Genomic DNA, 22334 nt, shown 5'->3' with positions numbered 1-22334 from the left:
AGAGGTGCACTAAGAACTGCAACATCTTACAACCAAGTTCAATCCAGCAGCCAAGTTCAAAGGTCTCTGTTTACATTTTAAAGAAAAACTTAAGGTATGTACCTGGGGAATGGTTTTTATCACAAAGTTCTGACTAGGAAAAAATTATACTATTTTGGATTATATAAGACCACACATTATAATAATCTATGGAATCTTTCAGTTCCAATGCTAAGGAACTGAAATTCTATATAAACTGAAAATTTATCTGCAATTAAGAACAAACCTAAACTTTTTCATAGGCTTTTCACATATCTCAAAGTATCTGACACATACAGCCATACAAATAAATAAATACAAGGTGAATCAACAATTGTAATTAACTTACTTGCTACTGAAAAGTTGTTGAGGGGATAAGGTAAATCCACATCTTGGGGTTTCTCTTTATATCCTATGAATGAGCCATCTGTCTTCAAAAGGAAATATCTTGGCCTCCAGTTTTTTATATATTCTCCTACATGAGGAAAGCATGCATGTTAATGCTGGGGGAAAAATGAACAGCAGCTTTTATGTGAAAAAATAAATTATGGTACAATATATGTCCTACAACACTGGCCTCCAAAAATTTGGATAGGCAATTTTCTTTTAACTTAGCTTACAAAAGGAAATACATAAACCTGCAATTAAGATTCAATAAAAACCCAAACATGGTTTTGTTTCTAATGATTTCACACTTTGATAATTCATTTGCACCATTATTTCTTCAGAGAATCATTCAACTGAGTACACATTTTGTTCAGTTTTTCATATCAGATGGTTGTTAGAGCATATTTTCAGTCGTCTTAAAAAGCCTTGGTAAATAAATCATACACACAGTATCAAGGAATTTCGATGAAAAACACTTATCATAAGAGGGACATGAAATAGATGTTTCTCTTCCATGTACCACAACTAATCGTGTCATTTTTTCAAAAGAAAGGGAAAAGGTCTATTTTCATTGTTAAATCTTAAGCATAACTTGTTTAAACAACATTCTATTATTAAAAGGAAAATAACTGCACAAATGCTGTAAACAAGTCAAGGAAATGAAAGAACATGGGTTAATAGAGCTTAAAAACCACACACGCATTCATACACATAAATGTAAGAACTAAGAACACGTGGTTAGTGCCAAGCACATAATAGTCAATAAATGTATATTCTATCAGATTTTGATACAAGCTATCAACTAGCTACCAAAATATAAATTTTTAGCATCAAGATCACCATTTGCTTACTTCACCCTTCTTTTTAATTTTAAGCAACAGAGGCACTCCATGATACTGTAAGAGCTGGAAGGCTCCCTGGTCTCAATTTTCACTTCTCTACCAAATATTTCTATCTGGCTTTTCAATCTCAAGTGCTTAATCACAGAACTACAAAACTTTGAAAGCGGTTCAGCTTTCCCTTCAAATCAGTTTCTCCTGACATCAGTTATCTAAGCTCAAAGCTAACATTTGACTGTTCCCTTTCATCAGTAGCTAAGTCAGTACTGACTTCACTGCTGCTGCTACTGCTAAGTCACTTCAGTCGTGTCTGACTCTGTGCAACCCCATTGACGGCAGCCCACCAGGCTCCCCCGTCCCTGGGATTCTCCAGGCATGAATACTGGAGTGGGTTGCCATTTCCTTCTCCAACTGCCTTCACAAGTCTCTCTTATTTAGCCAACCTAAGATGCTCTAACACTTTACATCTGCCCTTCTGCTAATGCACTGTGACTTTTCTCCCATTCTACTCGCCCCTCTTCCATCATAATGCATCTATTATCTCCAGATAATTCTAATGTCCTTATATACTGCTTTGATGATATCATTTTTTGCTCAAAAATATTCTCCTTACTGTTTAGTTATCAGTCTCTTAGTATAAAATATGAGTTCTCCCATAATCTCACCCCTGACATGTATTTCAGATGTGGAATCATTCCTCTGGGTCGGCAATTCTCCAAATTCTCACCTCAGACCTCTTTATACCCTTAAATATTTTTCATACTTAAATATAGCCAATGAATTTTTCTGTATGTAGATTACAACTATAATATTTACAGTATTGGAAACTGAAAAGGAGAAAATTTAAATTTTTATTACTTCCTTTAACAGTAAAAAATAAACTCATTGCATGCAACATTAATATTTTTATGACAATAGTTTTACTTTCTAAAACAAAAAAATTAAGGTAAAGAGCTGAATTGCTTTACATCTTTGCAAATCTCTTTAATGTTTGGCTTTAAAGAAGACAGAGTTTCATATCTGTTCCTACATCTAAACTGTTAAAGTAATATATTTTTGATTGAAATATTTTTAAAAAATCTAGCCCAGATAGGTAGTTGGAAAAGGGATGAGTGTTCAGATAGTTATGGATGTCTTTCTTTGATACTACACCAGCATTTGACAAGCAGTCATTTCTAAAAGGTTATCTGCAGTGTGGAATTTGAAACCACTATTGATGAACTTCCTGTACTTTGCTATATAAAATCCCTGGGTCTGTATTTCACACCGAATGAATCTTTTACATGCTGCATGATTTTCTAACAGCACACACTGTTCATTCAGGAAACACTGGTCCACCAAGTTATACTGATCTTCCAAATACTGACACAATTTACTACACAATCACATTCAGTACCACTACAAATCTTATCAGGAAAGTAAGCAGTGGGAAGCTCTGCAGCTCATGACAGCAGATATGTTCTCCAAAATCGTACTCTTTGCTTTAAAACTCAGTTTTAACCAATGGAAATAAATACTGTCAGTTCATTTTTCTTAAAGTTATACACTCCAAGGGCCCAGTCTAGTGCCTGCCACTTGATGATGCTCAAAATAACTTACTGAGTAAGTGTATATATGAACATCTTCCCCCACAAGTGTATAAGCATATGAGAAAAACTTAAGGGAAAGAAAAGGGAAACCTGACACCACTCATAACTTTAACTTACTTAAAAATACGGCCCTAATGTGAATAAACACAAGCAAGATTTATAAAACCAGAATGATAAACCCACAGTTCTCATTAAAAAAAGCAAACAGATCCTTTCTTAATTGTACTTATTGTTTTATTTTCTATTCATATTTAAGTATTCCTATATAAAAATTAAAATCATTAGATGTTCTCTAATCAGTGATGTTATATTTATATATTTCAAATGTTATATTTATATTTCAAATGCTATTTTAAAACAATAACTTGTACTGGTACAAAATGCTATAACTTTGATAAGCTAAATAATAACAGTTTAATAACTATACCAAAGATAAAATGAAACAAATCCATTTTGTAAATTTTAAAGAAGAAAAAAATCAGGAAAACATCATTTTTTTCTTACACAACATTTCTCCTTATCTTTTAAGAGTACTAAATACATTCTTTTAAAAATTTATAATTAAAAGAAATGTCAAGTTTTCAATTCTAAGAATAATTTCCTATCAACCACTAAGAATTTACATGTGTAGATGAAAGACACAAAACATCACCACAAAAATTTTATCTTCTTGTTAAACGAATCTTAATAAATTAAAAACATTTATGTGGCTTATAGCAGGTTTTTTGATTAACAAAAATTTCTTTAAAATAAGTCTGTTATGCATCCCTGACACATATTACTCAAAGTGTGATAGTCATTTACCCAGAAGAAAAACTGAAGTCAAAATTTCCCTTCTTTATTAAATAAACATTAAGTATTTCTGACAAAATTTTATTACTAATTTTGAATTGATTCAGTTAACCAACAACTGTACTGTCATACTAAGCTAACGGTGTATCCCAAACTTTCAATGAAGACTCCTGAATGTAGTTTTCATTTTATCATTTTCCATCCATAATATGAATGGACTTTCTGAGAAATTATCCGAGGTGCTAGGAACACAGTAGCAGACCAGAAATAATGGCCTCTAACTCATAAAGCTTATATTCCAGTATTATACCAGACTTCTGGTGCCCACTAAAATCTGGAGAAGGATTATGGGTATTTCCTGAAAGCAAATCCTTTATTATAGGTTCCTATAAACATTCTTAACTAAAGCTCATGTGATAGCATGATGTGTTGGTCTAATTAAATATTCATTTTTGAGTCCCAAGAGGTCTAAAGAAATGGGCCTTACAGAGGACACAAACTCATAAGGTATCAATAAAACAAAAAAGTAAGCTTATTGCTATGTACTAGACCCAGTACAAAAGAAGGATAATATTCCTAGCTTAAAAGAATTCTTAAAAGTTACAGCTTTTCCCAACAGTTTGGAAAGACACTGTGCATACTGGCAGCAAAGGAGAACTGTTCCTGCAGCCTTGGGACTCCCAAGAAAACCAGCTGCTCATGGAACACCATCTTAACTGACTCAGCTTAGGCAGTGGGAGTTCAAATAAGGCACATCTAAGTCTGCTCTAAAAATATGGCCAAAAAGTCCAGGCTTTCATAGAGGGTAAGTTCCTAGAATAAAGTTACCCTCTCTGCCACCATTCTTTTTTAGACAGACTAAGATAAAAAGCTTGTCTGGTGGCTCAGTGGTAAAGCATCCACCTGCCAACGCAGGAGACGTGGGCTCCATCCTTGGGTCAGGAAGATCCCCTGGAGAAGGAAATGGCAGCCCATTTCAGTATCCTTGCCTGGGAAATTGCATGGACAGAGGAACCTGGTGAGGTACAATCCATGGGGTTACAAAAGAGTTGGACACGTCTTGGTGACTAAACAACAACAAAAGTTAATCACATCTTATCTTTTAAGCATAGCATTTACACCTAAGTTTGTACCTCCTGCATTAAAACAAAGTTGCATCATACTTTTTTTATTCATAGCCCATAGATTTCCACTAATTTAAGAGACAGCCTGGTTATAATGAGGAAAAGGTCTTGTTAAATACAGCAGCAGCATTTATGGAGTACCAAGTCTTCTGAAGAGACTGTTCAACAGATAGCCATCAATATAGATTCAAAATGTGTATGCACTGTCATGATTAACCTTCAGCAAGCACCACAGTCAGACCCGGACAAGATGTCTATCACCGCTTTCTATCTGCCTTAATGGGTGTTTCCAATTCATTCATACTCGTTGGCTGGAGGCTTTGTATATTTTGAAGTATGCTGTTACCAAAGCAAAACATATTTTCTAACAAAGTTTCTGATATTTTGACTTCTGTAGTAGACTGAATGGTGAACCCAAAATATATGTACACACCCTAATCCCTGGAAAAACATCTATCTGTTTCATTAACTACGCTAAAGCCTTTGATGGTACTGATCATGACACGTAGTGCAAAGCTCTTACCTGGGAGTACCAGACCACCTTACCTGTCTCCTGAGAAACCTGTATGCGGGTCAAGAAGCAACAGTTAGAACCTTGTACGGAACAACTGATTGGTTCAAGACTGAGAAAGGAGTACGACAGGACTGACTACTGTCACCGTGTTTGCTTAACTTATACTCTGGGCACATCATGAGAAACGCCGGGCTGGATGAGTGAAAAGCCAGAATCACGATAGGCGAGAAAAACATCAAAAACCTCAGATATCTTGATGATACCACTCTAATGGCAGAATGCGAAGAGGAACTAAAGAGCCTCTTGAGGGTGAAGGAGAGTGAAAGAGCCGGCTTAAAACTCAATACTTAATAAAAAGGTAGAAGTAGTGATAGACTTCCTCTTGTTGGGCTCCAAAATCACTGCCGATGGTGACTGCAGCCATAAAATCAGAAGATGACTGCTTCTTGGAAGGAAAGCGATGACAAACCTAGACCATGTGTTGAAAAGCAGAGACGTCATTCTGCCGACAAAGGTCCATGTGGTCAAGGCTATGGTCTTCCCAGTGGTCACATATACGGTTGTGAAAGCTGGAGAGTAAAGAAGGCAGAACACCAGAGACTGATGCCTTCAAACTGTGGTGCTGAGAAGACTTCTGAAAGTCCCTGGGACAGCAAGGAGATCAAACCAGTCAATCTTAAGGGAGATCAACCCTGAATATTCACTGGAAGGACTGATGCTGAAGCTGAAGCTCCAGCTCTACTATTTTGGTCATTTGATGAGAATGGACAACTCATTGGAAAAGTCCCTGGTGCTGGGAAAGATCGAGGGCAGAAGGAGAAGAGGGCATCAGAGGGTGAGATGGCTGGATGGCATCACTGATGCAATGAACATGAACTTGGGCAAACTCCAGAGACGGTGAAGGACAGAGAGGCCTGGCGTGCTGCAGTCCATGGCGTCACAGAGTCAGACACAACTGTGACTGAACAAGAACCCCTGGAAACTGGGACTATTACTTTCTTTGGCAAAAGAGGTTATTAAGGTAAGGGTTTGAGAAGTGGGGCTTTTCAAAAGAGAAACTCATCCTGGACAATCTGTGCATGCGTGCTCAATCACGTCCAACTTTGTGGCCAGCCAGGCTCCTCTGTCCATGGAATCTCCCAGGCAAGAATACTGGAGTGGATTGCCATTTCCTCCTCAAGGAGATCTTCCCAGCCAAGGGATCAAAACTGCATCTCCCATGTCTCCTGCATTGGCAGGCAGATTCTTTACCACTGAGCCACCTGGGAAGGCCCATCCTAGACTATCCGGGTAAGCCCTAAATCCAATTACAAGTATCTCTAACAGTGAAGCAGAAGAAGGTTTGACACCTTAGAGAAGAGGAAGAGGCAGTGAGAAAAAAAGAGACAGAGATTGGAATGATGCACCACAAGTAAAGAAGCTGGAAGAGGCAAGAAATGGATTCTCCTCTAAAGCCTTTACAGGAAGGTTTACACCTAGATTCTAACTTATAACCACTGCTTACACCTGCCGATATATTAATTCTAACTTCTGGCCTCCAGAACAATCAGAAAATAAATGTCTGTTGTTTAAACCCACCCAACTTTCTGTAATTTGTTACAGCACACCTAAAAAACAAATGAAGCTTCTCAACACTACAACCAAAGGCTTGTAAAGGCTTGTTTACAGAAACAAACAAAAAACCGAAAACTGAAACAAACAACAAAAACCCTGTTGAATAAGTTATTGGCATAAGTGTTACAGAGACTCAAAGTTAATACTTTACACATACAGAGGGAAAAATCCACACCACTCTGATAAAAACAGAATCCTACTTATGAAATGCAGGGTTGGAAGATGCTGTTTACTGGAGTTCAGTTTTACTTAGTTATGATTTTAGATTATGGGCTTTTGCCAACATTCTTACCTTACTTAATAATTTACTTTTTGTAATCTCTTAAAAATAAATTGAAATTCTGGTTTCTGTAACAGATACAGGTGATACAGGTTTTAAAAATACCAATGGTCACTCATGCTTGTTATAACAGAAGCTTCAAAAGCTAGTCATTTGCCACTAATAACAAAGAGGCTGAAGGCATTCTCACATGAATGTCAGGAAAGAGGCATTACTATTTTGACTCATCATAAAGCTTAGTTTCCTCACCTGAAAAATGAGAATCAGTGCCTACCTAAAGTGTTTGGAAGGACATAAAAAGGACTTATAACATTCTCTGACATATGGCAAGTGTTAGATTACTATTGCTATTATTAAATGAAGCCACAATCATTTATTGTAGTATCATTTACAATTCAGCTACAACCTCACATTAAATAGTCTACTAATCAATATAGCACTTATTCAGGCGTATTTACATAACTGAGGCAACAGGCAGCAATCAGCAATAAATTTACTTCACCAACAGAAAAAAGTCTCCTTAGTTTCAGGTATACAAAGCAAATCCTATCTAAAGAAATAAAAAAAGTTATCCAGGGTCAAAACACAACACTGATTTAATACGTTCACTTCTTTTTTAAGATAGGGACAGGATATCACAGAAGTAACTACTCTTCCAAAGAAAAAAGCCAAAGTCTTAGGCCTCTCTGAATTGTTTTTATTAAATGACAAACGTAGGGCACAGTATCATGAAAATACAAATATTTTAAGAATTTCAAAGAAGTGCTTTAAGCCAAAAAATGACAGCTTTCAATAAAAATAAATGTACATAAATTTAAGAAACTATTAGTCTTAAATAAAAGTCTTCATGAGTCAGTTTTTACCTAAGACCAAAAGAAGTTTAATGTTAATTTACGTGTAAAATTTATTTAATTTTAGGGTTCATAATATTATAAATATTCTGCTGCTTGTTGACAGATGCCAACCAAATTTACACATATGAGCTACCTAAAAGAAAACACAGCAGAATCTTTTTTCCACTAGTGGATTTTCATAAATAAATATTAGCACTATAAACAAATACTGAATATATAATTCATAATAGTGTGCTATATTGTAAATATAACTAAATATAGTTACTGAAGAAATGCATGATGATAAACATAATATTTGCAGTTCTTAAAATTGCCTGTTACGTTTTTACATAGCAGATCCAAGTATCACATTCCAATTAGTTCTAAGAAAAAAAGCCCTATTTCTATCCCTGAGGGAGTAGAAGAAATATTTCTCTCACTGAAATTATCATCATCCCATTTCATAGATGTCTTGAAAATAATCTTAAAGAATTTTTTAATATTACCTACACTGCAATGAGCTAGCATAACAATTTTTCAACGAGGGACAATCCGAAATGTTAATAAATGAAAATGCTCTTGCACTTATATATGTTGACTTATTTCCTTCTCCTGCAAACCTAAATTTTTACATTATCTTTCCCCTTTTCATTAAGTCCTTTTCAAGGATCTTCTTTCTTTTTGCCCTTGAGCAAATTAAAACTGTTAGATTCTATGGTGTCTCAACGTACTCTCTTCAACACACAGCTATTAACCAGCCCTGGATGTTGTCAGACTCTGGAAATTAGGTGATATCTGCAAAATGTGCCTCTGTCTGCATCTCTGTGCTCAGTCACATCAGACTCTTTGTGAACCCATGGCCGGTAGCCTGTCAGGCTCCTCTGTCCATGAGATTATCCTGGCAAAAATAATGGAGTGGGTTTGCCACTTCCTCCTCCAGGGGAATCTTCCTGACCCAGGGATCAAACCCCTGTCTCCTATGGTTCCTGCTTGGTAGGAGGATTCTTTACCATTGGGCCATTTGGGAAGAAATTAATGACTCCTGCCCAGCTCAGTTGTTCTGAGTTTAAAGCTACTGGCCAATGAGCATCCCAAATCAAAGAATAAGGTTCTTTAAACATTTTTATTTAACACTGTGGGAAATGGGCTTCTAATAGATCAACTCATTCAGAAATACTCAGTGTCAAAACGCTTACTAAAAACAAAAGCACTGAGAATGCAGCAATGAATGATACAGGCATAGTGCCTGCCCTCAGGTGGCTTTTAGTAGGCAGCTGTGGGAAGAGCTAGAGAAAAGCAGGTGATTGAGCAATTAAAATTCAAAATGAAAACTTCTTCCGTTTCTATAATCATTTTTAAGGCTCCAGCAGGTCATAGCGAGGAATGGTAATACCTGCTATGTCTTGGTTATTTCCAAATAGCAACCTAAGTACCCGTTCAAAAAGGTGCTCAGTATTTGCTATCTGAAGCATTACTGTGAGGAAGAGACTAGGAGCAGCATATGGTCCCTGAACATTTCGCGAAAGAACTGTGCTAATCCAGGTTTGCAGCTGTGTTAATTCAAAATGAGGCCCCTTCCTCTTTGAAGCCTCATGACAATACAAGCAGAGAAGCACAGTTATATAGTTATTGATACAACCTCCATCCAGTATAACATATAACAACACCTTAGTCTTTCACATTTCAAGGCTTGTCTTTTTCTCTCATTATTTTCTGTATAGTATTGATCGATGAAGTATCTTTTTCTCTCATAATTTTCTATATGGTATTGATTAATGAGGTCGAATTGCAAAGCATTCATATCTTTATGATCATCTCACCCAGGTTGCCTGGCTATCTCACGAGATCACATGAGAGATTTGTCTGCTCTGGTACTGGTCAACGTTACCACTGTAACTGGCCAGATGGAAGATGTTTACAATTTTGGTGATTCTGCATCCTGCTTCCAAGATACCTTAAATGCTTTCCAGATGTACCCACATTCCTGTTTTACCACATATGCTCCTTTCACGATTATTTTCAAAGTATATTATAGTCAAGAAATTTTTCTTCCACTGCATAATGCATGAACTTGTCATTTTTATATTAAGTGTAGTTTTCATATCTACTTCCTAAAGAAGGCTGGGGTCCATATTTTGCTTTGAAGCTGAAGCAATCATGAGGAAAAGTACCTAAGCACTGAATACCACAAGATGTTGGAAAGCTAACTTCTCTAAGATTTCAGAATGCCAAGTCTGCCACTACTTAGTCTACTTTATAATTTTCTTTTGTTTTCCAGAAAATTGCACAATTACCATCTACCTTTAACAGTCTGGTACTTGTTTCATAGTATTCTGTAAATTAGTTAATCAAATCCTGGCTCCCTTTGTTTTTAGGAAACATTACACTGTAAGCCAAAAATGTGATGCTTATTATTCTTATAAACCCAAGAATATCTTAATAGAGTTATAGTATAAAGTTTTAATGTGAGAGAAAAGCAAGGAAAATGGGGGGGAAGAGAGAGAAAACAAAGCACATATACAAACTAGCCAACAGAAAAATAGCATCTTGGCAATTTAATGAAGAATAAACCGTGAGATTAGTTTACATAGCAGTAGATATGTTGTGGAGAATTACTCAATCTGTACTCAGCTTCCTGCTGGGTTAAATGTGAGCTAAATTATTATTTTGCTTACATTTACGCCCTTGTAGATTGCAAAAGCAAAAAAAGCTTTATTTTTAATCTGCTTTCTGCATTATAGGAAAAAGACTCCAACTCCACACACTACATTAAACATACAGTCATTCTTGCAGTATTTTAACAAGAGTAGTGAGGGCCAACAGAATTTTTAACTATTTCAAAGAAACAGACCAATTTAAAAAAGGCTTCATTGGAACTTTTTACAATTTCCTTACTGTATGTATTTTCCATTTCACCACATCATATTCTCTATATATTAAAATCAATGTAATATCTTTCACTGCAGTAAACAACCATAATGAATTTCAAACATGGAAGTACTGAGCCCATTTGCAAACCTACTTACATGTACCACCGGCACCTCCCACGGAGAAGGCTGGCGTTTTCCACTAACTGAATGGATGAATAAACCTACCACTATGCAGAACAGGGACTACATTCATGTCAGAAGAGCTCTTTCAAATGGAAACCCCACTATAACACAACCCTGCATAGCTCAATCCATTTTTCTGTAGTAACACACCTGATGGACAGAATAGACAATAACAGTGTCTCTCTGTGTCAGGGATGGGGAGCTGGCAGAGAAGGCGATCATGCTTGCTCATCAGGAGGAGGGCTGTGTCATCTGAAAAAACCCTCATGTGATACAACCTTCCCACCCCTGTATTAAAATCACTGCCTTATAGAACAAAACTCAACAAAATAGAATCAGGTTTTGTCTTAGACTCTTGCCAATGGAGAGACTCCTATAGGAACTTTCCAATAACATAGCATGTAACCTAAAACCTACACACATGTGAGCTCAGTCACTCAGTTGGGTCTGACTCTTTGCAACCCTATGGACTGTAGCCTGGCAGGCTCCTCTGTCCATGGAATTTTCCAGGCAAGAAAACTGGAGTGGGTTGTCATTTCCTTCTCCAGGGAATCTTCCTGACCCACGAATTGAACCTGCATCTCTCGCATCTCCTGCACTGGCAGGCAGATTCTTTACCACTGAGCCACCTTAGAAGCCTACTTCCAATAGCATGGGACCCAAAAACTGCACTGCATCAAATCACAAACTATTATTCTGAGGGTGAATCCATGGGCTTTTGTAAGTTCTCTCTTCTCTCCTTTGCTTTCCCTAGGTGATACACTTACTGAGACTCGCATCACAGTTCTAAGTGGTGAGTGTAAGGCAGGCAAGGACGCTTGAATATCCTGAGCCGAGCACTGTGCTCAGGTATTGGGCACAAGAGATCTGTTCCTATAGGCACGCAGAGACTGTTGTGACGGCATCCTAACTTGACACAGATAGCCATGCTAAGGCTCTGAGACACTAGTAACAAGTATAGGACAAAGTTGAGATTTGAATAAGTATCTAATACAATCAACAAAATTCTACTCTGCCCTGCTACTCAAGCTTTCAAAACAGGCCAGCATTTTACAGAGTACACACAGGAGTTCAAATGCCAACTCTGTCACTCTAGTTGTGTGCCTTTGGGCATGCTGTTTAATCTCTCTGTGTCTCAGCTTCCTCTTTAGGAAAGTGGGGACAACAGTAGTGAAGAAGAAATAAATTGATATTTGTAATGCACACAGAACATCTGGCTCATTGTAGGGCTTCCCTGGGGGCTTCCTCAGTGGCTCAGTAGTAAAGAATCCACATACAATCAGGAGACACATGAGTCACTGGTTCGATCCCTGGGTTGGGAAGATCCTCTGGAGGAGGGCATAGCAATGCACTCCTGTATTCTTGCCTGGAGAATCCCACAAACAGAGGAGCCTGGTGGGCTATGGTCCATGGGGTCACAGAGAATCAGACATGACTGAAGCGACAAAGCATGCATGCACGCACAGGGCATCCCTGATGGCTCAGTGGTAAAGAATCTGCCTGCCAATGCAGGAGACACAGGTTTGATCCCCGGGTTGGGAAGAGCCCCTGGAGAAGCAAATGGCCACCCACTTCAGTATTCTTGACTTGGAGAATCCCATGGACAGAGGAGCCTGACAGGCTGTGGTCCATGGGGTCACAAAGAGTCAGACACAACTGAAGCAACTTAGCAAGCAGGCATGTGTGTGTGTATCACAATATATACAATGGAATAATTCTGTATATATCACAATATATACAATGGAATAATGCTCAGTCAGTCGCTCAATCTTTCTGACCCAGGGATCAAATCTGCGTCTCTTATGTCTCCTGCATTGGCAGGTGGATTCGTTACCACTGTGCCACCAAGGAAGCCCACAGTGGAACGATTTGTTGTTGTTCAGTTGCCAAGTTGTATCTGACTCTTTGCAACCCCATGGGCTGCAAAATGCCAGGCCTCCCTGTCCCTAAATCTCCCACAATTCACCCAAGTTCATGTGCATTGAGTCATGATGCTATCCAACCACCTCATCCTCTGCCACCCTCTTCTCCTTTTGCCTTCAATCTAATACTCAGCCATAAATAAAAAATGAAAGCCTGCTATTAGCAACAACATAGATAGACCTTGAAGGTATTACGTTGAAGTGCAATAAGTCAGAGAAAGGCGAATACCATATGATTTCATTCATATGTGGAATGTAAAAAACAAACTAAAAAAAAAAAAATGGAACAAACAAAATAAAACAAAAATAAACTTATAGATAAACAGAACAGATCAGTCGTTACCTGAGGGGAAGCGGGGGCTTGGGGAGTGGACAAAATGGTATAGCGTATACAGATACTGAATTAAAATGCTATACAACTGGAAATGATTTTAAACAGTCAAATGTAGGGTTTTTTTCCCTGTATGGGCTACCAACATCCCCTCCCTCAAAAAACAAAACAAATAGATAAAAAACAAAAAAATTTCAAATGCAATTTGTTAATTTCATTTATATATTATCACTGTTCCACATTAGTTGAGAAAAGTAGGTGCTGTTTTTTAGTGGATAAAGTTTCAATTTTTGTTTTTCACCTTGCTTATATCTTATTTTCATCCCCTATTGTTATTGATAATAGTGAATTACATGTCATTTATTCTTTACCAACTGAAATCTTCCATTAAAAACCAATAATTCTATTACAGAAATAGTCTTTCTTAATTTAGTATCAAGTTAATTCTAGGGGGAAAAAAATCAAGCACTTCATTGGATTTACTACTAAACATCTCAATGTTTCTTTCAAATTATCTCCTGAGAAAGTTACAACATACAAAAAAGCAAAAGGCAAAAGCATGCAACTCAGTATTTTGACATCAGGCCTTTCCCACTTTACCTTTTTACTGCATGAGTTAATTATCACTTAACCTTAAACATTCTGAATTCAGAGACATGTTAAAACATACAGTGTTAGGCTTTTATAAATGGAATAATAGTATATTTCAACTTCTGGTATATTTATATTTATATATAACAATTGCATTTCTAGTAAAGTACATTATTTTTGATTTACTATATTTTAAAGATGTGATTATGCTTCAATTTATAAAACTGAGGGGAATATAATGCTTCCATTTCAATGAATGCTACCATACATTCAAAAGTATGGTTCACATAATTTTGAATACCTGAATATTCACTATTAAAGAAACAAAAAGTAAAACACACCCACACACCCAGGAAAATCATCTTAACTTTCTTTTCTAGGTAATTTTCTAATCCCCATTGTAAACCAATCTAATTCGGCAATACGTGGCCAGTCGTCTGTTACAATTTTCTTAGAAAAGAACTGAACATGCTTAGAGGCTGTCATCAAAGTGAAGTACACAGATACAGCTAACACACTTAGAGAACAGAACAAATCCAAGAGATGCAGCCATAAATCAAACACTATTCAATGATTCAAAGAGGTCCATTTCTCCTCCCCGAACAAGTTTAAAGATCTGATAAACAGCAGTAAAGCTGTTTCTCAATGTTAAAAATGAATTTACTTACCTTGGCCCTCTGAGGGCAGTATTACCTAACACATAGGCAGAAAATTCAAAAACAATCTTTACCTACCATTCAAAAATAAATAAAATTTAATGAAACAACCTGTGTATCTGCTCACTGTACATAAGGATTTCTTTATTGTCATTATGCATACTTCTATAAGCACAATAATATTTTCAAATGCTTCCAGAAAGTTTGAGAGGAATGATTTTCTTAAAACTAAGGCATCGTGAAGGAAAATGACTTGAAGACTCAATATCATGGAAGTTATTCAAAATACAGTAAAATGAAAAATTATATAAATGTGTGCCATTTATTAAATCTATTTTATAATGATCTCTGTAGAATAATTTATTTAAACAAATTTCAGGACATGAGAACATATAAATCTTTGAGTGAAGCACTTCAAATCAATTAACATTCAGCCCCAAATTATATAGGGGTTCCGTTTTCTTCCTATAAGCAGTTAATAGCCAATAGGTTCGATTGTTATGAACCATTCATTTATTAATAAAATACAATTCAAATGACAAACTGGCACTAAAAGGTCAAAAAGCACCCACTTAATTTTCATACTGATTTTTAAGGTAAAAAAAATTTTAACTAAATTCCAAGTCTTATTTTACTAAAACAGAAAGTACAAAGAGCTATCTTAAAAGAGTGAATTGAAAACAATGCAAATGAAGAGATGGGAAAGAAGGTCATTTTATAAAATTTTTTTCTATAATAAATATATATACTTAAGTTTAAATATCTCCTCAGAAAGATGCCAGGAAACAACAGCTGCTGTTCTATGTGCTTTCACTTAAAAGTATAAAATTATGAACTTTGATGCTGTAGCTCCAGTCTAAAAGCAAGTAAGTGTCTCGTCTAGCCAAGAAGCACATGAACTTCACGGTTTATGCCTTTCTGCCTTTGTATCTTAATCATCTTCTGTTCTAAAAAGTGCTACCAAGTTTACCAACATCTTTAATCAGATTTTCTTAAAACTAAACACAATAAAAATTTTAAGCCAAAACATTTAGCAAGATGCCTTAAAGAATGTCAGACTAAAATATTCTTCTGTTTTCAACAGACTGGCCAATATTTTTAAAAATTACTATTCATGCAGGATTTTTCTGAGGCACAATTCAAATACATCTATATACCATTAAAGTTAGAAGTTTCTAAAGTTTTCTTAAAATTATCCTGAAGAATACCAAGTACAGTTTGACTCATATGTGAAATACATTCATCCTAATCTGTGATACATTTCATAGACTAGGAGATATTTCCACTTCTTTAGCATAATAAGTTGCTCTTGGTAAACATCATTTAAAAAAAAAATTAGAGTATAATACTTAATTACCTGTATCTGAATACTGGCATTCACACCCAGGTGCTATTAAATATTAAAATTAGCATAGTACGAAGCTAGTATTGCTCAAATTGCAGTTCATTTAAAAACTATAACCAATTTATTCTTCAAAACTAAAATAGAAGACCTTACTGACCATGTGCTTAGTCACTGAGTCGTGTCCTACTCTCTGTGACCCCATGAACAGCAGCCCACCAGACTCCTCTGTCCATGGGGTTCTCCAGGCAAGGAGTGGGTTGCCATTTCCTTCTCCATTAGTGACTATGAACGTGAGGTCGCTCAGTCGTGTCCACCTCTCTGCGACCTCCTGGACTGTAGCCTACCAGGCTCCTCTGTCCATGGGATTTTCCAGGCAATAGTACTGGAGTGGATTGCCATTTCCTTCTCCAAGGGATCTTCCCAACCCAGGGATCGAACCCGGGTCTCCCACATCGTAGACAGACGCTTTACCGTCTGAGCCACCAGGGAAGTCCATTAGTGACTATACCCAGTCCTATTAACCACTCTTAGAAACAGGATCAGGCAGCTGTCCCAACATCCCTTGCCTTTCATCCAAAATTACTTAGTAATATTTAGTGAAGAGAGAGTATGTGACAGAAACAACAATTTTAAAAGAAAAACCTTAAAGAACCATCAACATCTGAGTGATAACCATCCTATACTGAATTTATTGATTCCTGAAGGTCAATCAAAGCCATTTCCTCTTTACTCCTCTTAAAAAAACACTTCTGCTTATCCCAGAACTTTCATCACTATATTCACTATATGAGCCTATTTGGTTTCTTTGTCTGCAAAATAGAGTTAGTAGAACACTCAAATAATGCTTTATAATGCCCTGAGGAGATAAAATATTCTTTTTAGTGTTGTTTGTTCACTACAGTTATTACATGTATTAACTGTAAGGTATTCAATTATTTTTAAAATATTTTCAATTATTTTAAAAACTATCAATTATTTTAAAAATAATTATAACCCCAATACAGCTTAAGTACTGACTATAGCAGAGAAAAGGCTTCCCAAGTGGCACTTGGTAAAGAACCCGCCTGCCAATGCAGGAGACGTAAGAAGTGCAGGTTTGATCCCAGGTTGGGAAGATCCCCTGGAGAAGGAAATGGCAACCCAGCCCAGTACTCTTACCTGGAGAATCCCATGGGCAAAGGAGCCTGGCAGGCTACAGTCTATGGGCTGGCAAAGAATCAGATACGACTGAGGCAACTGAGTATGCACCCATAGCAGAGAAAAATATGGTTCCAAAATAAAGGGATTAATATTGAATTAAGGGAATGAATACAATTTTCTGCAGCTCTATGCTAAATTTTTGAAGTAGGAAAATAATTTTATAGGATACAACATAAAACCATCATTTCTAAATGACCACTGACCTCACACCCCCAAAATAGTTACATTCAACAACTTTCTTGATATTCTCTTAAAATAACTGATCTCCCTTCAGATTTATGAAGCAATCATATAAATCACCAAATAAATGTTAGGTTATAAAAAAACAACCTTATATATCTTAGATGGTTCTCTAGAACTTGGTGTGCTCATTTTGCAGCAAGTAGGCGTTATAAAAAGCACTTCAATTACAACAGTTACAGGTCTTTAGATTTACACATCAACAAAAATAAAATATTAGTGACAGCTACTACTGCACATGCTCCAGACATTCCAAAGATACGACTATCTTATTCAGTCCTTACAAAATCCTTAAATATCAGGGGTTGTTTCCTTCTTTCAACACATGAAGAAATTCAGACATGTTAAAGGAACTTTCATAAAGTCAGTAATTTAGTTAGCTGATATTTAAATCTGGTGTGAGTAACTTCAAAGACACTCTGCCTTGAATATTTCAAACACCTCCGTAAGTATATTTGCCCGCATAAAGATTTTACAAACGGTTCTGAGGTAACATGGTATGATGAATAAAGCACGGAACTGCAAGTCTGCTTTTATACAAGCTTGCTTTTGCTCAGCCTCTCACTAACATAAAGCACACTCTCAGTTTAACAGCTCTACCTGGAAAATGATTTGCTGCTTCCTCCCAAGCTTAGCAGGGATATCAAGACTGACTATATAGAACTATAAACATATGTACATAATTCTACATACAAAAATACGGACATATGTGCAGCTTTTCAAATAAAAGAAAAAACTAAATATACAAGACAAAGAAAAGGTCCTCTAGCCTTTTCAGCAAATACGGATTAGTCACTTGGGGAAAAACTGACATTTAAGATAGAAAGTTTTTCTAAATAGACCTGACCTCTATTTCTTTCTGAAGAGTAGAAAATAACAGATAATCTCCCTTTAGTCCTTTCAGAAAGACATTACTGTGGACATAAAGCTCTGTCAGTCTGTTTGCCTTTCAACCACACTTATGGCTTTTTTCTTAATAATTAGGCAACAAAACCCTAAATGTTTTAGGAAAGCATGAGTTTACCAAAAGTCAAAATAAAAACCCTCTAATTCCCCACACACTTTTTTGGTGATAGAAATAGAGAAAAAAGGAAATAGAGAAAGTCAGAGCTTCTCTTTCCATTTTCTAATAAACTCATATATGATTGGTCTTAAAGTTTTGCAAAACTTTGAGGTGTTCTACAACATAAACACCTTTCAGAAATTTTACCTAGCATCATTATTCCTTTTCAATTATTTAAAGTCAAAGTAATGAAAAAAAAAAAAAAATAGTGCACCCTAAAGTGTTACCATAGCATTTAAAAAGATTTCAGTCAGACATATCAAATCTCTAATATCTAATGACAAGAATGAATCAGAAGGAAATAGACAATCAACGCATTACTCCATAAAGAAAATGCGTAACTGTCATTTCCAGAATCAAAGACAACCAAAAGAAAGAAGGGTAACCAAGAAGACCAGGCTGTTATACAACTTTGTTTCACAACTTGTATCCTAAGTTCAAAGTATGATGGAATTACTTAGTAAAGTGAATTTGGTAGTATCTCACCCCTAGTGGTAGGCTATAAAATCAATTCAATGAATAGTGTCAAACTGTTAATATGTGTGCATTAAGAGCAAGGTGATTCACCTGACTTATTTCCTAATCAAAATCTCCTGTTATCAGTTAGCAGCTCACACCTAATCCTAACCAAACAGATTAGCTATCATCTGTATGGAGAAATAAGGAAGGTTTTATTGCCATTTTAAGAGAAGCTGTTTTCTAAAACTAGACGTGAATAACAGAAGGAAGAGGAAGTACTAAGCCCCTAAACTAATTAACGAACTAAGGGGAAGGGGCATGCAGGAAAACAATGATAATTAGTATGTAGCCTTGGTTAACCAAATCCACACATACATTCATTCTGTATATGCACAAACATCAGCAGCATCATAAACCGTCTCAAGTTCTAGCCATTATTCAGTTCGACATCTGCACATGTTTATGCGTCTCTCCAAACAACCTCTTGAACACCCTGCTGGAGCTGTCATTTTTTTCTTCTCCCTATCTGGCAGATGGCAAGTCAACAATCGGCATCAACAGCAGCCGAATATCCCCCCCTCCATTCCACCCCCCTAAACAGACACAATAATAACTTCTTTGTGCTTCCCCACAATGCAGCTGCTTAAACCATTTCGCTACAAGGCTGCTTTGCCTTAATAAAAAAAAAAAAAAAATCCCTTCTGTCAAGTCTAAAAAGCAGCATAATGTTAAGCAAGCTAAAGCCACAGCACAGCTGCAAACGGGCAGACACATTGACAGCTCCTCCCTTAACAAAGCCCTGTGAATTGAAGGGGGTTCATCTGAGGCTCACACAGTAATTAGTATAAAAAAGTCCGACAGCCTCTATTATGCTAAAGGAAAAAAAAAACTGGACAGAACTGGGCTGCTGTTTTGCGTCAAGAGTTCTGCTGCAGAGTAGATAAATCATGTTGGGTTTTTTCCTCTCTTTTTAAAGACAGTAATAAGGAGGATGAGAGAAGCTAATTTGAAAACTTGGACACAGTAATTGTACCATATGGTGAGCATTTATCCTTTCTGAAATGCACGCTAACAGTCACTTACATGCACACTGCTTTGTTTTACAGTTGTTATTCTCTCCACCATATTCATAAAATGGATTTGAATATCTGATACTCAAGAGAAGTTGTGTGTAATTAGCAACAGAACTGCCTGGGTTTAATTTATTGGCCTTGCACTCCAATCTAGAAAATGCAAAACAAAATTAAACAATGTGTCCACTTTGCAAAATGTTTTTTAACTGAAAAAAAGAAAAAAAAAGAATGAATACAGGTTCATAGGAGTATTGCTATTAAGGTACAGTATATTTTTGAAAATTCCAAAAGAATAAGCTATGGCTGTTAGAAAGATTTGAACAGACACATTTCAATATAGCAAATTACTAAATGACCTTCCATTAAGATCATGTCACTCAAGTCTGTATTTCACTGGTGCAGATATAACTCTTCTTCTTTTGTATCAGTAAACCTAGACAACAGAATTTCCTTGTATGTGTCCTAAAATTTTCTTCCAGAAAATCTGTCAATTAAATAGCTTAAGTACCATGTGCCAAGCACTATGAAAGGCACAAGAAGGATATATCCACAAGTTTTCAAAATTAGTTTTCTAAATTAAAATTTGAACATAAATTTTTGTTTGTCCACTTTGAAATCTATAAAAACCTACCTACCATTTTTTTTAAAAAGTGTTTAATCACATTAGGGCATTGCTTATAAATCCAATATATGACAGCGACATTTTTCTGACAAAGAAATATGAGTAGAAAAAAAACATAAGATTAATTTTTCCTTAATTGGAAGTAAATTCATTTTAATAACAGCTGTGTGTCTCGCTAGATAAAAAATGTAAAATGTTTATTTTCCATGAACTATATTTTAAACACTGAACTATTCAACTAGAACTCATATGAATCACTGAAATTTCCAGTAAAGTGAAATGAAATCACAGGTCTGAATTTCTACCATTTACATGTACCCACAAGTACTGTTCTGACCAGTATTCTGGGGATACAAAAAAGTAATATATTTTAAGAAACTTTCAGTTCAACGTAGAACTCAGGAGTCCCTACTAAAGCTTTAAACTGGTGTCTTACATGATAGTAAACAATGTTGATATCAGTGGTAATGACATCCCAACACTATCCTAGAAGACTGTGCTCCCACCAAGGCAGGCAGGCATAATTACATTCAGAAGGACCAGTCCATCCAAAAGTTGCACCAGTAAATTCCTACAATAAATCTCTACCTTGGAAGATATAAATTTAGAAAATAAAATCTTTATCAATAACTACTGATACTGTGGCTTCCCTTTATGCTACTAGCATTGGGCCACAAAGCCAATTTACCCTAAAATTAAAATGTTTCATTTTTATACTTTGCTTTATAGTTTTCTAAACATTCCCACATATTAAAGACTGGCCTGACTTCAAAAAACTGTGTTACAGTATTTCATCATCAATTTTCCTTAGCTAACTATACCAACAACTTCTAATCTATCTGAAACCATTTTTGCATTATGCAATGCTAATGCAAAAAATCTAATTGTCCAAGGGGTAAATTAAGACTATTTTAAAAGTCTCTTTTAATAAGAAGTATGTGTTGAGTAAAAACAATAGTTTAAGAAGAATGCTTTGTGTAGTCACAATCTTAAAGACTTTAAGGGGGGAATGGATGGCAATGGGAAGAATAAAATTCAGTCTGAACTAAACTGTCAAGAAAATGTTTAAAAATTAGAATTAACAGAACCAAATGATACTACTATGTCCAATAAGCATTTTCATTTTGGTTTACCTAACATATATCTTTTTAAGAGCTCGTGTATGCCACAGAAGTAAAAAGTTGATGTTTCCTTATTAAATGTGAATAACCAAAATCCACATGCTGCTGCTGCTAAGTCGATTCAGTCATGTCCGACTCTGTGCAACCCCACAGACAGCAACCCACCAGGCTCCCCCGTCCCTGGGATTCTCCAGGCAAGAACATTAGAGTGGGTAAAATCCATATAACAGGTACCAAATACAATTTGTATTATATAGGATACCCTTAAATACCTGCATATATTTGGCCAAAGTCAGTGACACACCACTAAGAAAAGAATGACTGGTCTGCTGACGCCCTAACAATGATGGCAAACCCACTCCAAGACTTAAAAAGATTCAAGACTAACGTTCATACAGACTTCTTCAGCAGAAACAAAAGCAATACATCAGTTTACAACAAACTTCTCATATCTGTTTAATAAAAAGCAAATCAAGCACGAAGAATGCCTATCACAGAATTTCAAATCAAGAGGGCCTAGAAGTTAAAAAGCAATGATTACTTAATATTTTATTATAATTACGTAGATAAAGAATGGGGGGAAAAAAAAAAAGAGAAAGAGGGTATTTCTACAGTAGTAGTTAGAAGCAGGCAGGCCTCGGCCAAATACCCTTGATATTTTGTCTCTA

General features: G+C 36.1%; 1 protein-coding gene across 13 annotated transcripts in view; it reads right to left on the bottom strand.

The window, feature by feature from the left end:
* Positions 1–22334, bottom strand: part of AKT3 (AKT serine/threonine kinase 3) — a 284036-nt gene that overhangs the window by 142721 nt on the left and 118981 nt on the right. For 8 of the 13 annotated variants that reach the window (XM_055582156.1, XM_055582153.1, XM_055582155.1 and 5 more), the window contains one exon: positions 368–493. In XM_055582156.1, the coding sequence (XP_055438131.1) occupies positions 368–493 (126 nt within the window). Of the gene's footprint in view, positions 1–367; positions 494–1515; positions 1658–9810; positions 9913–18877; positions 18897–19225; positions 19410–22334 lie in introns of those variants that run through there. The other 5 variants (XM_055582162.1, XM_055582165.1, XM_055582164.1 and 2 more) reach the window with 5 other exon arrangements.

Source organism: Bubalus kerabau, chromosome 5 (genome assembly GCF_029407905.1).
Source record: "Bubalus kerabau isolate K-KA32 ecotype Philippines breed swamp buffalo chromosome 5, PCC_UOA_SB_1v2, whole genome shotgun sequence".
In the NCBI taxonomy this organism is placed as follows: Eukaryota; Metazoa; Chordata; class Mammalia; order Artiodactyla; family Bovidae; genus Bubalus; species Bubalus kerabau.
This window is presented reverse-complemented; position numbering and strand designations above follow the sequence as displayed.